Source organism: Schistocerca cancellata, chromosome 1 (genome assembly GCF_023864275.1).
Source record: "Schistocerca cancellata isolate TAMUIC-IGC-003103 chromosome 1, iqSchCanc2.1, whole genome shotgun sequence".
Classification (NCBI taxonomy): Eukaryota; Metazoa; Arthropoda; class Insecta; order Orthoptera; family Acrididae; genus Schistocerca; species Schistocerca cancellata.
Genome location: NC_064626.1, coordinates 434,570,068 through 434,587,318, shown reverse-complemented (window position 1 = coordinate 434,587,318; position 17,251 = coordinate 434,570,068). Strand labels below are relative to the sequence as shown.

Here is a 17,251-nt window from a genome sequence, read left to right as displayed (position 1 = left end):
GCGACTTCGCGAAGTTACGATCTTTTCGTGTTTTCTTAGAAAATACGCAAAGAAGAGTCAAACCTTTAACGGCAAGACTAAATGATACACTAATGCATGTATTTAATTTGTTGTCGGCGTTAAATTAGATTATATTCCTGTCTAAATCACTTAACTTTCTGGAAATGGCTTCTGGCGTCACTTACTCGGCGGCCATCTTGGACTTGGCTTCTTTGAACTTTCTCAGTGCACTCCTTTAATCCTATCTGGTAAGGATCCCACCCATGCAGCAGTATTCCAAAAGAGAACAGACAAAGAGTAGTGTAGGCAGTCTCTTTAATGTATCTGTTGCATCTTCTAAGTGTTCTGCCAATAAAGTGCAGTCTGTGGTTCACCTTCCCACAACATGTTTTGTGTGTTCTTTCCATTTTAAGTTCTTCATAAGTGTAATTCTTAGGTATTTAGTTGAATTTACTCTTGTTAGATTTGATTGATTTATCGTGTAACTGAAGTTTAATGGATTCCTTTTAGCACTCATATGGATGACTTCACAATTTTCATTATTTAAAGTCATCTGTCAATTTTTGCACCATACAGATATCTTTTCCAAGTCTTTTGCAATTTGTTTTGATCTTCTGATGACTTTACTAGGCAATAAATTATAGCTTCATCTGGAAAAAACCTTAGACTGCTACTCAGATTGTCTCCCAAATCATTTATATAGATAAGGAACAGCAAAGGGCCTATAAGACTGTCTTGGGGAATGCCAGAAATCAGTTCTGTTTTACTTGATGACTTTCCATTAATTACTGTGCACTGTGACCTCTCTGAAAGGAAATCAAGAATGCAGTTGCATAACTGAGGTAATATTCTGTAAACAGACAATTTGATTACAAGCCGCTTGTGAGGTATGGTGCCTAAAGCCTTCTGGAAATCTAAAAATATGCAATCAATTTGAAATCCCTTGTCAATAGCATTCTGCACTTGGTGTGAGTAAAGAGCTATTGTCTTTCACAAGAATGACGTTTTCTAAGTTGATGTTGACTTGTGTGCCAATAGACATTTCTCTTCAAGGCAATTCATAATGTTCGAACACAGTATATGTTTCAAAATCCTGCTGCATATCAACATTAATGATATGGGAGCATAATTGAATATTGTTGCGACCTGTGTAACTGTCCAGTCTTCAGGTGTGGATCTTTTGTCGAGCAAGCAATTGTATTCAATTGGTAAGTATGGAGCTATTGCATCAGCATACTCTGAAAGAAACCTAATTAGTATACAGTCTGGATTGGAAGACTTGCTTTTATTAAGTGATTTAAATTGCTTCAATCTTCCAAGGATATCTAGTTCTCAGTTACTCATGGTGGCAGCTGTTCTTAATTTGAATTGTGGGATATTTACTCCACATTCTTTGATGAAAGAATTTTGAAAGGCTGCATTTAGTACTCTTCCTTACCAGCACTGTCACAGATGGTATTTCCATTGTCATCACACAGGTTTCATTGTGGAAACTATTATAAGCATCTCGCATTGACGTCTGTGCTAAATTTTGAGCTTCTGTAAAAGATCACCAATCCTGGGAATCTTGCATTCATTTAAATTTGGCATGCTTTTTTAATTGTTTCTGCAACAGTATTTTGATCTGTTTTGTGTACTATGTGGAATCGATGCCATTGTTCATTAGTTTAATTTTTATAAATCTCTCAATTGCTATCAGTACTATTTCTTTGAATTCAAGCCACATCTGGTCTACACTTATATTGTCAATTTGGGAGGAGTGGGGATTCTCCACCAGGAAGCTGTCAAGCAAATTTTTATCTGTTTTTTGGAATAGATGTATTTTTCATTTAGTTTTGGAGGATTTGGAAGTTACGGTACTCAGTCTCTCTGTGACAACCTGGTGTTCACTAATCCCTGTATCCATTTTGATGCTCATTATTAGCTATGGTTTATTTGTTGCTAAGAGGTCAAGTGTGTTTCCACAACTGTTTACTATGTGGGTGGGCTCATAAACTAAGTGCTGAAAATAATTTTCAGAGAATGCATTTAGGACAATTTTGAATGATGTTTTATGTGTACCTCCAGATTTAAATGTGTATTTTGACCAAGAATTTAAACATGTATTTTCGCCAACATATCAACGGTAAATCAAAGTCAACATCAACTATAATTCTATGAGTTAGGTACGTGTTTGAAATTAGACTCAAGTTTTCTTTTATCCTTTCACAACTGTATCACCTGAGTTGGGAGGTTGGTAAAAGGATTCAGTTATTATTTTATTCCAGTTGCCAAGCATAAAAACAGGAGAGACAAACAGAGATTGAAATACATCCAACAAACAATTGAGGACATAAGGTTCAAGTGCTACACTGAGATGAGGAGACTGACTTATGACAGGGATTTGCGGAGGGCCACATTGAGCCTATCAGAAGACTGAAGGAATGGTGGTGGTGGTGGTGGTGGGGGTGGTGGTGGTGGTGGTGGTGGTGGGAGTAGGGTGGGGGGAAGAAGGCATCCATCACCAAATGGCCTGCATTTCTGTCAACACTGACTATTGTCCAGGTGATAGTGGAGTCTTCAACATGAAAGGTTGAGTACGTATAGGACTCCTTTTAGTTACCTATTTTACCGCAGGAAGAAAGTAACACATAATTATTCAACTAGGTTTGAAAAAGAGGTAAGAATGGCTATCATTAATTACACATTCACTACATTCTACAGTGACATCCAGTTTACACTGCGTAGGTACAGAAATACCATACACAAACAATAGGTAATTGTACTGCTCATTTTAATAAAACTGTAGTGTGTTCATTTTGAAATATTTTAGTCTTTGTAGAATCACAAGGTGTGAAGTTGTAGGGAACAATATCACCAGTTACCATCAGCTGCTGTGTTCGTGTGAGCTGTCAAAGAGTGGGAACTCCAGCCACTAAGGTGGTGGTTTTGGTTTGTTCTCTGTGTGCTGTGTTGTGTTCCACAAGTGCTACATAGAGTGATGATTTCTTGCCAGTTATAAACAGTCTCGTGAAATTCTCCTCTAGTGCCAACTAGTACCAAGTATCACCAAGTGTATTTTCTGTTTTTATAAATTAATAAATGTCATTTACTCCTGGTACACCAGAGTTCATATTTTATGCAATTGCCTGAGTGTCTCAAATGCACAGTTATAGTTGTTTGGATAGTGAACACCTAGTTGTACTGACAAACTGAAATAAACTTGAAATCACAACCTCTGTTAAGGTTAATATCATGAACATAACAAGAATTGTTTCAATATTTTTCAATTCTGCGCACTTTTAAACTATAGTGCATTAATCATGGTACACTGGTGGACCTCTTAGGAGTTGTTGAGGTAAGATGGAATGGATGTGTAAGAGTTACAGTCAGATGAATATGTATTGTACCACTCAGGAGGAGAAATATAAGGAATGAATGGAGTAGGAATGATTATGACAAAGGAATTGGCTAAATGTGTGGAATATGTGGACTATGCAAATGACCGGGTTATTGGTGTAAGGCTGAAAGGGGCACAAAAAGATTTATTGATTGTCCAGGTGTATGTGCCAACTTCAGAACATGATGACCAAATTGTAGAGAAACATACAATGTAATAAAGAGAATAATGGATGAAAATAAAAAATGCTGCAAAATAGTAATGGGAGACTGGAATGCCATTGTGGGAAAAGGGAAAGAGGGAAACATAGTAGGCAGTCATGGTCTTTGAAAGAGAAATGATGGAGGTGAATGGGTAATTGACTTCTGCAGGGAAAGGCAGCTGGTAGTGGTAAATACATGTTTCAATAACCACAACAAGAGGCTCTGCACTTAGAAATCACCAGGGCATAAATACAGAAACCAAATTGATTTTATACTGATAGAAGAAAGATACAGGAATGGTATCAAGAAGGCTCACACATTACCAGGTGTAGATATTAATACCAACCACAACTTACTTACGGCAGAAATAGAAATAAGAATGAAAAAACTGAAGAAGGTGACCATTGTGAAGAAGTGGAATCTAGAGAAGATAAGATCCAACAAATAACAAATTACAGAAATGCTGTCACTTGAATTTCTAAACACATTACAAGACAAAGAACCACCTGATAATGTCGATGAGTACTGGAATATGCTGAAAGAAGGAATCATTAAAACACAACAGCGAAATATAAGATATGTAAAAGGGAAAAGGGGGAAAAAACAAAACAAAAAACAAACCAAAAAAAACCATGGGTTATGCAAGAAATGATTTGCAAGATGGAGAAGAGAAGAAAATTTAAAAACAAGAACACTGAAGATGCAAGAAAGATGTACCAAAGATTAAATAATGAACTGTGAAGAGAAACAGAGCAGGCTAGGAAAAAATAGCTAAAAGAGGAATGTGATGCAGTTGAAGAACTGGACAGGAAGAGAAGATACAACTTACTTTACAACAGGGTAAAGACTATGACATGGGATCAAAACAGAGCAGGAAGTGCTACTATGGAAATTTTGAGTATAGATGAAGAGGTAGTGTACAAAGATCATGATGATGTCCTCCAGAGATGGGAAGAATATCTAAAAGAGTTATGACACAGATCGTAAACCAGAAACTCTGGAACTTGAATCACTCAACAGTGTAAGTGATGACAAGAAAGGGCCAACCATCATAACGGAAGAAGTAAAGTTTGCCATTGCCGCAATGAAAAATGGCAAAGCAGCAGGTACAGATAAAGTACCAGGAGAAATACAGGGTGTTCATAAATGATTATCGGGGTTTTAATGCTTTGTAATATTTATTATATTAAACTTACAGCTAAAATGATATGTCAAATGAAAGAGCAACTCAAACAGTTTTACCAAGTACCTTATAAATGTTCAATGTGAGCACCTTTTGTCACATGGCACACATCAAGTCTATAGCCGAGTTCTTCCCAAACGTTCATAAGTGTGTCTTCAGTAGCAACAGCTGCTTCAATCCAGTTTCTTAATTCAGGAAGCTCTGCTGGTAGCAGAGGCATATACACACAATCCTTGATGAAGCCCCAAAGAAAAAATCGCATGGTGTTAGGTCGGGTGAACGTGGAGGCCATGCAAAGCAAGCCCTGTCACTGGGCCCCTTGTGGCCTATCAAGTACTTGGCTATAGGCTTGACATGTGCTGTGTGACAAATGGTGCTCACATTGAACATTTATAAGGTTCTTGTTAAAACTGTTTGAGTTGCCCTTTCATTTGAAATATCATTTATAACTGTAAGTTTAATGTAATAAATATTATAAAGCATTAAAACCCCAATATTCATTTATAAACAGCCCCTGTATTAAAATGCTTGAACCAAGATGGAATAAGAAAAATATTGAGGTTATCTAATAAATTATATGACAGTGGTGAATGGCCTGAGGACTTTCTGACAACAGTAATGATTGCATTACTGAAAAAACAAGGAACCAAGAAATGCAGTGAGCACAGGACAATCAGCGTCATTTCACATGCAGCCAAAGTGATGTTAAGAATAATTAATAAGAGACTTGAAAAAGTAATGGAGGAGAATCCTGGTGAGGAGCAGTTTGACTTTAGACAGAATATGGGCACCAGAGATGCAATAGGGCTCCTACGAATCTTGGGAGAAAGATTTATTGGAAAAAGAAGAGACCTCTATATGTGCTTCATTGGTGTAGAAAAGCCATTTTACAGTATGGCTTGGGAAAAGCTGGTGACTATAATGAGGGAAAAGAGAGTGGGCTGGAAAACCAGAAGACTTGTAAACTCATTATATCTGAATCAAAAAGCCTCATTTCAAGTGTGAGGAGAAAGTACAAACTGGATCGAACTAGGCAAAGGAGTAAGACAAGGATGCTATTTATCACCTACCGTTTTCAATCGCTACTTGGAAAATATGATTGACCAATGCTCATTAGATGACAAAGGAATAGAAATTGGAGGAAGAAGACTAGGGTGTTTGAGGTTTGCTGATGACATGGTCCTTCTAGCCACAGGGGAAAAAGAATTACAGGATTTAGTGGACTCCATTGAAGATAACGGAAAAAAATTATGCAATGAAAATGAACACAAAGAAAACAGAAGTATTGGCACTAGGAGGAAATAAAGAAATAAAAATTATACTTAATGGAGAAATATTAGAACAGGTGCAAAATTTTAAGTATCTTGGAAGCTGGATAGACACCAACTGGAAGTGCAGCACAGAAACAAAAACAAGGATAGCAATGGCAGAAGGCATTTTATAAGAAAAGGAGAATTTTCTGCAGCAATCTGGACAGAGAACTGAGGAAAAGACCCATAAAATGTTTTGTATGGAGTGTTCTTCCGAATGGCACTGAAACATGGACTTTGAGGAAGAAAGACAGAAAAAGGCTAGAGGCTTTTGAGATGTAGACATGGTGGAGGATGGAAAGAATGAGTTGGATGGGCAGAGTAAAAAATGAAGAGGTACTGAGAAGAGTGGGAGAGAAAAGACAGTTACTAGATGTAATAAAAAGAAGAAAAAGAAATTGGGTTGGGCATATATTAAGAAAGAATGACAGACTGATAAAAACAGTTTTAGAAGGTTATGCACAAGGGAAAAGGAAGCGAGGAAGGAAGAGATTTCAGATACTGGATGACATGATGGACAGTACAACGTACAGCAGCCTTAAGAAGGAAGCAATGGATCACAGAAAATCGAGAGGCAAAGGACCTGCCAATACAACAGAAAACTGATTATGATGATGACACTGCTATAATTTTATGTTACTTAAAATGACAACAATTTTATTGCAGTTGTACGTATTAACTGTGTTTGTGAGTAGTCACTAGGAAATAAACCAGTAGGTATAAACTGACTCAGTAAATGACAATTTGACAGTGAATCCTGTGAAACAATGACTTTTCTCTCAAATAACGGACTGCTTATATGGTATGAGACATACAACAATTTCATTAAAGAGTGTGTGTGTGTGTGTGTGTGTGTGTGTGTGTGTGTGTGTGTGTGTTATCTCTCTCCCTGTACTTGAAGGAAAGATTGAAATTTTTAGAACTTTAACTCTTTTAAAAAGTGTGTACAGAAGGTAGTAACATTTAAGAAAAAAAACTGTTTCTCACAGAAGACAGAAAACAAATTTTTTTATGATTCGAGTGTTTCAGTTACTCTGCTGGTCTTTAAAAATTGCAACACCAAGAAAGTAGCAAGCAACATTTTGTAAAAATTCTACATATACATTCATCATCATCATCATCATCATCATCATCATCATTTAAGACTGATTATGCCTTTCAGCATTCAGTCTGGAGCATAGCCCCCCTTATACAATTCCTCCATGATCCCCTATTCAGTGCTAACATTGGTGCCTCTTCTGATGTTAAACCTATTACTTCAAAATCATTCTTAACCGAATCCAGGTACCTTCTCCTCGGTCTGCCCGACTCCTCCTGCCCTCTACTGCTGAATCCATGAGTCTCTTGGGTAACCTTACTTCTCCCATGCGTGTAACATGACCCCACCATCTAAGCCTGTTTGCCCTGACTGCTACATCTATAGAGTTCATTCCCAGTTTTTCTTTGATTTCCTCATTGTGGACACCCTCTTGCCATTGTTCCCATCTACTAGTACCTGCAATCATCCTAGCTACTTTCATATCTGTAACCTCAACCTTGTTGATAAGGTAACCTGAATCCACCCAGCTTTCGCTCCCATACAACAAAGTTGGTCGAAAGATTGAACGGTGCACAGATAACTTAGTCTTGGTACTGACTTCCTTCTTGCAGAAGAGAGTAGATCATAGCTGAGCGCTCACTGCATTAGTTTTGCTACACCTCGCTTCCAGTTCTTTCACTATGTTGCCATCCTGTGAGAATATGCATCCTAAGTACTTGAAACTGTCCACCTGTTCTAACTTTGTTCCTCCTATTTGGCACTCAATCCATTTATATTTCTTTCCCACTGACATTACTTTAGTTTTGGAGATGCTAATCTTCATACCATAGTCCTTACATTTCTGATCTAGCTCTGAAATATTACTTTGCAAACTTTCAATCGAATCTGCCATCACAAGTATGTCATCCGCATATGCAAGACTGCTTATTTTGTGTTCACATATCTTAATCTCACCCAGCCAGTCTATTGTTTTCAACATATGATCCATAAATAATAAGAACAACAGTGGAGACAGGTTGCAGCCTTGTCTTACCCCTGAAACTACTCTGAACCATGAACTCAACTTACCGTCAACTCTAACTGCTGCCTGACTATCCATGTAAAGAACTTTAATTGCTTGCAAAAGTTTGCCTCCTATTCCATAATCTTGTAGAACAGACAATAACTTCCTCCTAGGAACCCGGTCCTATGCCTTTTCTAGATCTATAAAGCATAGATACAATTCCCTGTTCCACTCATAACACTTTTCCATTATTTGCCGTAAGCTAAAGATCTGGTCCTGACAACCTTTACATTCCAGTAACAATAATACATAATTAAATTTTGTAGGTGTGTAGGGTTACCAAGTCTGTCAGCAACACTGGCTCCAGCCTGACTAGGCATTGAGTCAAACTGAGCTTGAATGACAGATATGAGTTCATCAGTCATGTTGCTTCAGCTCTGTGAGTGAGAGATCTGGAGACTGTATTGTCCAAGGCAACAATTGATCTCTGTAGTATCAAGGAAGGTGACAGCAACGTGGGAAACATACAGTCTTATGGTATCTAGTTGGAAGATAATCTCAGACAGCCCTCAAAAGTAGGGCACAGCCATTGTCCTTAAGACATCAGAAATGTATATCTGCTGTCCAAATTACTGGCCGTGTGAACCAGAGCTAACTGTGTTGTGGCTGGCCGTCGTGGCCGAGCGGTTCTAGGCACTTCAGTCTGGAACCATGCTGCTTCTATGGTCGTAGGTTCGATTCCTGCCTCGGGCATGGATGTGTGTGATGTCCTTAGTTTAGTTAGGTTTAAGTAGTTCTAAGTCTAGGGGACTGATGGCCTCAGATGTTAAGTCCCACAGTGCTCAGAGCCATTTGAACCATTTGATTGTGTTGTGCACCAAATGGTACCATGCTGGGGCCAGATGATAATGACAAATGCAGTCTGTAGCATGCAGGACTGAGGCTCATCTAAAAAGACAATATGTAATCATTTCTGTGGTATCATTGGGTGCACCACTGTTCATACACCTCTTTCTGCTGCTGTATTAAGGAAAATTGCAAAAGTGGTCCCTTTGCTGACAGCCTGTGGTGCTCCAGATGGCATTGCATTATCCATGTGGATACTTGTGTTGCTACAAACAAGCTCATTTTCTGAGTCAGTGTATGTGACTGTAACTCTGTCACAGCTTGCGTATGTGATTGTGTACGAGCCTGCAGAAACAAACAAACAATATGTTTCTCCTCTCAGGTACTAGTCACATGGGGTCATTGAGATGCTGCATCATCTTGAGTATGGTCTTCCAGAACCCGCAAATTCCAAAGTTGCATGACACTCGTGATATCCCAACTAATACAAGCAGCAGTATCACAGAACAATAAACCGTAGCCATATTGTTCCACAATCCTACTGCTGTCAAATTCTGATGTGTACTGGTTGATGTTTCTTATACTTAAAAGAGGAATAAAAAGATCTTCTCACAAACAAACAACATTCAGATGTGATTTCTGAATTTGAAAACAACTGTATAATCTTTCCGTATATGTAAATGGCATAAAATGCAGATAGCATGTAGATGGTATTTCTCCTACTACTCGTGCAGTTGTGCTGAAATGTTAATCTTTTACACAACCAAGTATGTAGCACACTTTATATTTACTTGACATTTGTTGCATGCTGCCTTCATGGTACTGCGGTTCTGATGGGCAGCAAAGTACATTGTGTATGCTTTATAATGTGCCCACTACTTCCCTAAATACATTTTGTGGAATATTAATCTCAAATTGGAGCACATTATAACTGTTAATGAGACTGATAATGTGGTGCTGCTATTTATTTGCAATGAGGCATATTTACAAACACCATCACTTCATATTTTACTTAGTCCAGTTAGGGGATTATTTTGATCCTGGGAACTTGATGCGTGGCTTAAAGATTGTGTTTCAGTTCTCATGAAAATTGTATTAAATCTTCTCAATCAATTCATAACATCCCACAATAGCACTGACTCAAAAACTGAGTCATAGACTGAGATATACAGAGTGACAATGAACCATGCTGTCACAGCCACAATCACATTTATATTCTTTTGATAATTAATACAAGTCTTACGTCATTAAAAATGTATTTGTAGGTAACTCTGTCATACTCAGACATATTTACAATAGGCTTCCTGCACTTCATTATTTAATATTTTCTCCCAAAATTATTACCATTAGGTTCTTTTGCAAATTTTACATCTCAGATGTAAATATGTGATCTTTTTAATATGATCATCATCATCATTTAAGACTGATTATGCCTTTCAGGGTTCAGTCTGGAGCATAGCCCCCCTTATACAGTTCCTCCATGATCCCCTATTCAGTGCTAACTTTGGTGCCTCTTCTGATGTTAAACCTATTACTTCAAAATCATTCTTAACCGAATCCAGGTACCTTCTCCTCGGTCTGCCCCGACTCCTTCTACCCTCTACTGCTGAATCCATGAGTCTCTTGGGTAACCTTGCTTCTCCCATGCGTGTAACATGACCCCACCATCTAAGCCTGTTCGCCCTGACTGCTACATCTATAGAGTTCATTCCCAGTTTTTCTTTGATTTCCTCATTGTGGACACCCTCCTGCCATTGTTCCCATCTACTAGTACCTGCAATCATCCTAGCTACTTTCATATCTGTAACCTCAACCTTGTCGATAAGGTAGCCTGAATCCACCCAGCTTTCGCTCTCATACAACAAAGTTGGTCGAAAGATTGAACGGTGCACAGATAACTTAGTCTTGGTACTGACTTCCTTCTTGCAGAAGAGAGTAGATCGTAGCTGAGCGCTCACTGCATTAGCTTTGCTACACCTCGCTTCCAGTTCTTTCACTATGTTGCCATCCTGTGAGAATATGCATCCTAAGTACTTGAAACCGTCCACCTGTTCTAACTCTGTTCCTCCTATTTGGCACTCAATACGTTTATATTTCTTTCCCACTGACATTACTTTAGTTTTGGAGATGCTAATCTTCATACCATAGTCCTTACATTTTTGATCTAGCTCTGAAATATTACTTTGCAAACTTTCAATCGAATCTGCCATCACAACTAAGTCATCCGCACATGCAAGACTGCTTATTTTGTGTTCACATATCTTAATCTCTCCCAGCCAGTCTATTGTTTTCAACATATGATCCATAAATAATATGAACAACAGTGGAGACAGGTTGCAGCCTTGTCTTACCCCTGAAACTACTCTGAACCATGAACTCAATTTACCGTCAACTCTAACTGCTGCCTGACTATCCATGTAAAGACCTTTAATTGCTTGCAAAAGTTTGCCTCCTATTCCATAATCTTGTAGAACAGACAATAACTTCCTCCTAGGAACCCGGTCCTATGCCTTTTCTAGATCTATAAAGCATAGATACAATTCCCTGTTCCACTCATAACACTTCTCCATTATTTGCCGTAAGCTAAAGATCTGGTCCTGACAACCTCTAAGAGGCCTAAACCCACACTGATTTTCATCCAACTGGTCCTCAACTAATACTCGCACTTTCCTTTCAACAATACCTGAGAAGATTTTACCCACAACGCTGATTAAAGAGATACCTCTGTAGTTGTTACAATCTTTTCTGTTTCCATGTTTAAAGATTGGTGTGATTACTGCTTTTGTCCAGTTTGATGGAACCTGTCCCGACTCCCAGGCCATTTCAATTATCCTGTGTAGCCATTTAAGACCTGACATTCCACTGTATTTGATGAGTTCCGACTTAATATCATCCACCCCAGGCGCTTTATTGCACTGCAATCTATTGACCATTTTTTCCACTTCCTCAAATGTGATCCTATTTCCATCATCATTCCTATCCCATTCTACCTCGAAATATGAAACATTACTGATCACATTTTCACCTACATTGAGCAACTCTTCAAAATATTCCCTCCATCTGCCCAAGGCCTCCACAGGATTCACCAGCAGTTTTCCTGACCTGTCCAAAATACTTGTCATTTCCTTCTTACCTCCCTTTCGAAGACTGCTAATTACACTCCAGAATGGTTTTCCAGCAGCTTGACCCATAGACTACAACCTGTTTCCAAAGTCTTCCCACGATTTCTTCTTGGATGCTGCAATTATCTGTTTGGCTTTGTTTCTTTCTTCAACATAACTTTCTCTGTCTACCTGGGTTCTGGTATGTAGCCATTTTTGATACGCCTTCTTTTTCCTTTTACAGGCTGTCTTGACTGTATCATTCCACCAAGCTGTTTGCTTCATCCTACTTTTACACACTACTGTTCCAAGACATTCTTTAGCCACTTCTAGTACTGTGTCCCTGTACCTTGTCCATTCCTTTTCCAAGGACTGTAATTGACTACATTCAACTAACTGGTACCTTTCTGAGATCGCTGTTATGTACTTGTGCCTGATTTCCTTATCCTGAAGTTTCTCCACTCTTATCCTCCTACATATGGACCTGACGTCCTGCACTTTTGGCCTCACAATCCCAATTTCACTGCAGATTAAATAATGATCAGTGTCATCAAAGAATCCCCTGAATACACGTGTGTCCCTCACAGCCTTCCTGAATTCCTGATCTGTTATTATATAGTCAATGACAGATCTGGTTCCCCTGCCTTCCCAAGTATACCGGTGAATGTTCTTATGTTTAAAAATGGAGTTTGTGATTACTAAGCCCATACTGGCACAGAAATCCAAGAGTTGTTTCCTGTTCCTGTTGGCCTCCATATCCTCTTCAAATTTACCCACAACCTTTTCATACCCTTCTGTTCGATTTCCAATCCTGGCATTAAAATCACCCATGAGCAGCACACTGTCGTTGTCCTTTACTCTAACAACTACATCACTGAGTGCCTCATAAAAACTATCCATCTGATCTTGATCTGTCCCTTCACAATGCGAATATACTGACACAATCCTAATTTTCTTGCTAGACACTGTTAAATCTATCCACATCAGTCGTTCGTTTACATACCTTATTGTAACTACGCTGGGATCCATTTCTTTCCTGATGTAAAGCCCTACACCCCATTGTGCTATTCCTGCTTTGACTCCTGACAGGTAGACCTTGTATTCTCCCACTTCCTCTTCTTTCTCACCTCTTACCCGAATGTCACTAACAGCTAAAACGTCCAGCCCCATCTTACTTGCAGCCTCTGCCAACTCTACCTTCTTCCCAGAGTAGCCCCCGTTGATATTAATAGCTCCCCATCTCATTACCATTTGTTTGCCAAGTCGTATCTTAGGAGTCCCTGGTTTGTCAGTTAGAGGTGGGACTCCGTCACCTCCAAAGGTCCGAGGCATTTTGCTCTGATTGTTGCCAGCATCATATTTAAAGTACCAGGGAAGCAGGTTGCTAGCCTTACTTGCCCCGAGTCCCATTGGGTTTTACCCCTAACGGCTGAGGGACTAACCGGTGGATTTGGTAGTCTTTGCCGTATGAGCACAAAGGTGACCACGACTCAGAATATGTCCGAGATGCCCAGCCTTATTCCAAAGTAACTGGTATCCCGACTGTCGGGACCACTTACTTGGCCACTCATACATTGCCCGTGGTTCATGAACTAGGACATGACTACAGGAACCCACACTATGAAATTATTTTTATTTGATAAAATTTCTTGTTTATCGTGAGATTTGTTATATGTTTACATGGTTTCAATGACTTAACATAAACTGGAATATAAAATTAATTTTTGTCTTTTCACAGCAATGTCACATTTCACAATAACTTTAAAATTTAATTGACCCAAACAATGGACTACCCATGCATACATATTTTTATTAGAAATTATTAATTTCAGTGATTACATGAATTAATCACAAGATGAAGTAAAATACTCAGACTGTTAATCAGAAATATTTACTGTCTATTCAAAATTATTGCTGAAACCCTGGACTGACAACTTACAGGATTTCTTTTTTTTTTTAAAATGTGTATCAGGTTGTTCATTGATCATTTACACTCAGTAACATATTATAAGCTGTCGAAGGTAGTTATGTTGCAACATCATTTAGTGCTATTCATCTAATTAGTTTTAATTATTGTTTCAGAGAAACAGACAGTGCTGTATTTCCCTTACTTTAGTGGGAGATACTTAGCTGTGGCTGCATCGTTAAATGGTGGAAATGCACTGGCTACTTTTGTTCGTACCCTTCAACAATGGACGTTAGAACTTGGCTTCAGTGTTCCACAGTGTGAGTTATTTTTATTGTATGAAAGAATGTATGTTATGATTTTTCTCTTGTCACCTTTAGGTATAGCATAATCAATCATGATTTGCAATGCAAATTTCTCTTTATTGGGTTGCATATTTTATCCTTTAAGCTAATATTGAAGTTTGTCTGGTAGTAAGTGTAGCACTGATATGGAGAGTGTTGTAACCCTATAGAGTGAGTGTGCATAATCAAACAGCGCACGAAACAAGTGCATCGGCAACTGGCCTAGAGAGGTTGCCTTGCAACCTGGACAGATGGTGTAGGAAGTGCAGTGCCATGTGCAAACAACCCAATATAAGCCCGGTGTGCCAGGCTTTCAGCCTCACTTATGTTTACTTACTTATTGATGCTCACCAATGAGACTATATATTGATGCATTCTACAATTTTGATACTTTGTATCATTCTATACTTCATTCGTGTTATTGTGAATCTATTCATGTGGAAGGAGAATAAAACTTGTTGGTTTTACCTCTGATATTGTGTCTGTAGAATGTTACAAGGTAGTTGGCAATATTCTATTCCGTGTGTTTCGTTTCTTGATGCAATATACAGCCAACATGTCAGTGGAAGAAATTCTTCAATGTATTGTTGAACAATGGCGAGCACTCACTAACCATCCTCAGGCTCTCTCCATGGCACTAAACAATTTGGCAGCTTCATTGATCCACCTGGTTCTAATATCGTTGACTCAAGCCCCACCATTTCCTCCATATATTGTGTCTGTGGAAGATTGGGATGCTTATGGGAAACACCTTTGGAAACATTTTCAAGTTTTTGCCAACCAAAGTTTGTGTAAGGCTTTATTTTGGTTATGGATTTCTCCTCATTTTTATCACATTTTGGTCAGCTAGCTCCTCTTCAGGAACCCATCAGCCTCTCTTTTGATGGAATGTGTCAGTTGCTCTCTAATTGTCATTGCAAACATATCCATGCTATTGCTGCTTCTACTTTTGTCACAATTGGCTCCAACAGTCATACAGAGCTTGGGCAACAGAACTTTATAGTCTTAGCCACAAGTACGTTTGTTACTAGGGCCCACTGGGACTCTAACGTTGATTTGATGGCTAGTGATGCTACAATACACCTGGCCCCTAAAACGGAAGTTTTTGAAAGTGCTTTACAATGTGAAAATACCTCTCTCAGAGATATTATGAACACTGATGATTCTTTTGAAGTATCTGTGGCATGAAGAAATCAGATAGAAGCATGGTGTGAAGTAGCCGCCATTGATTCCTCTACTCCTCAGCTGCCGTCAGTTAGCTCACAGGGGCAAGAGGACGTTGTGGTCATACAACTGCAGCCTCAATGCTGGTGGGGCAGCACCATTGAAGCAGCAACAGCAGTCAGCATCACAACTGCTGCCACATGCTCCTCTTCTATCGTAGCTGTCAAAATTATACTTGGTACCTTGCTCGGTTACCTTCCAACCAAGCCAACATTTTTGTTGGCCACAGATACCTCCCAGTATGACCTTGAGGTTGTTCTTGTGCACAAATTTGTGAACAGTTCTGTACATCCTCTTGTGTATGCTTCCAAAACTCTGAATCAGGTGCAACAGCCCTTGTTAAATTTACATGCTCAAAAATTTCATGTTTTCATATAGGGTTCCATGTATCCTTTGACTACTGATCATAAACCTGTGTTTTCTCTTTTCAGTTGTTCAGCATCTTTACCAGACAAAGTGGTCCATTTCCTGCAATGCTGGACTCTGTTTTGTCATGCTGTAACTGTGAGATTCATTTTTGACCCAGAGCACAGCACACTAATGCAGATGCTCTTTCTTGATTGCCGATTGGCACCAATACACCATTTGATCAAGATGAACTGTTGTGTTTCTGTTTACATGTTGAACCTCAAAAGCTATGGATGCTTTTCCCATTCTTGGATTTTGGTGGCTGTCATGACTGTCCATGTCCACAGTCAAGGCCCTTTCAAAGATTTTTTCCTTAGAAGGGTTGCCTTATACACTTGTAACAAACAATGTCCCACAGTTTGTGTCTCAAGATTTTGAATATTTTTGTACAAAGATCAGCATCTGGCATGTTATGCCCCCTCCCTTTCATCCCTGTCCAATGGAGAAGTGGGGCAGCTGGTTCATACGTTCAAAACCCAGATGAGAAAACATATCACTCAATCTTCTCCCAAGAAAGCCCTCAGTAGGTTGTTGAGTTCATATAGGCAAAGCCACTTCATAGATGTCAGTCCTGTATGCTGATTCATCTATTCCAGCCACTACATGCCCACCTGCCAGCACCAGCCTCGCTGCGATTCCAGCTGTGCTCTGCCATCGGGGCCTGCAGATTTTGCCAGCATCCTAAGTTCATACCAGCAGTCATCCATCACTGCTGAGGCCACCCTCTCTGTGTTATGCTCAACTCCAATGGCTCAGTGTCACAACACTATGACTAAGTTCATCCACGTGTGGCTGACTGCACATTGGAAAGCCCGCCTCCACCATTTGTTTTGGCCCCTGGAAAAGGGAGGGGAGAGAAGTAGAGAAGAGGAAAGGACTTCTAGGTGCACTGGTGGGATACAAGGCACGTGTACTGTAATGGAATCGGGAAGGTGTTGGACAGGTGGAGCACAGGGGTTAACAAAGGTTGAGGTCAGGAGAGTTATGGGAATGAATAATATGTTGTAGGGAGAGTTCCCACCTCTGCAGTTCAGAAAAGCTGGTGTTGCTAGGAAGAGTCCAGATGGCACAGGCTATGAGTCAGTCATTAAAGTGAAGCACATCTGTTGTTGGCAGATTTTTCAGCAACTAAATGGTCCGCCTGTCTCTTGGCCACAGTTTGGCAGTGCACATTCATGCAGACAGACAACTTGTTAGTAGTCATGCCCATGTAGAATGCAGCACAGTTATTGCAGCTAAGTAGCAGCTGGAGACAGTAATCACGTGTATGTGTGAATTGTTGTTGTTGTTGTGTGAATGTGTGAC

The 17,251-nt window shown here is 39.4% G+C and overlaps 1 protein-coding gene across 6 annotated transcripts in view; it reads left to right on the top strand.

Annotated features, from left to right (window-relative positions):
- Nucleotides 1–17,251, top strand: part of LOC126176495 (sedoheptulokinase-like) — a 177,076-nt gene that overhangs the window by 90,196 nt on the left and 69,629 nt on the right. For all 6 annotated transcript variants that reach the window (XM_049923689.1, XM_049923681.1, XM_049923653.1 and 3 more), the window contains one exon: nucleotides 14,147–14,290. In XM_049923689.1, coding sequence (XP_049779646.1) covers nucleotides 14,147–14,290 — 144 coding nt within the window. The remainder of the gene's footprint in view (nucleotides 1–14,146; nucleotides 14,291–17,251) is intronic.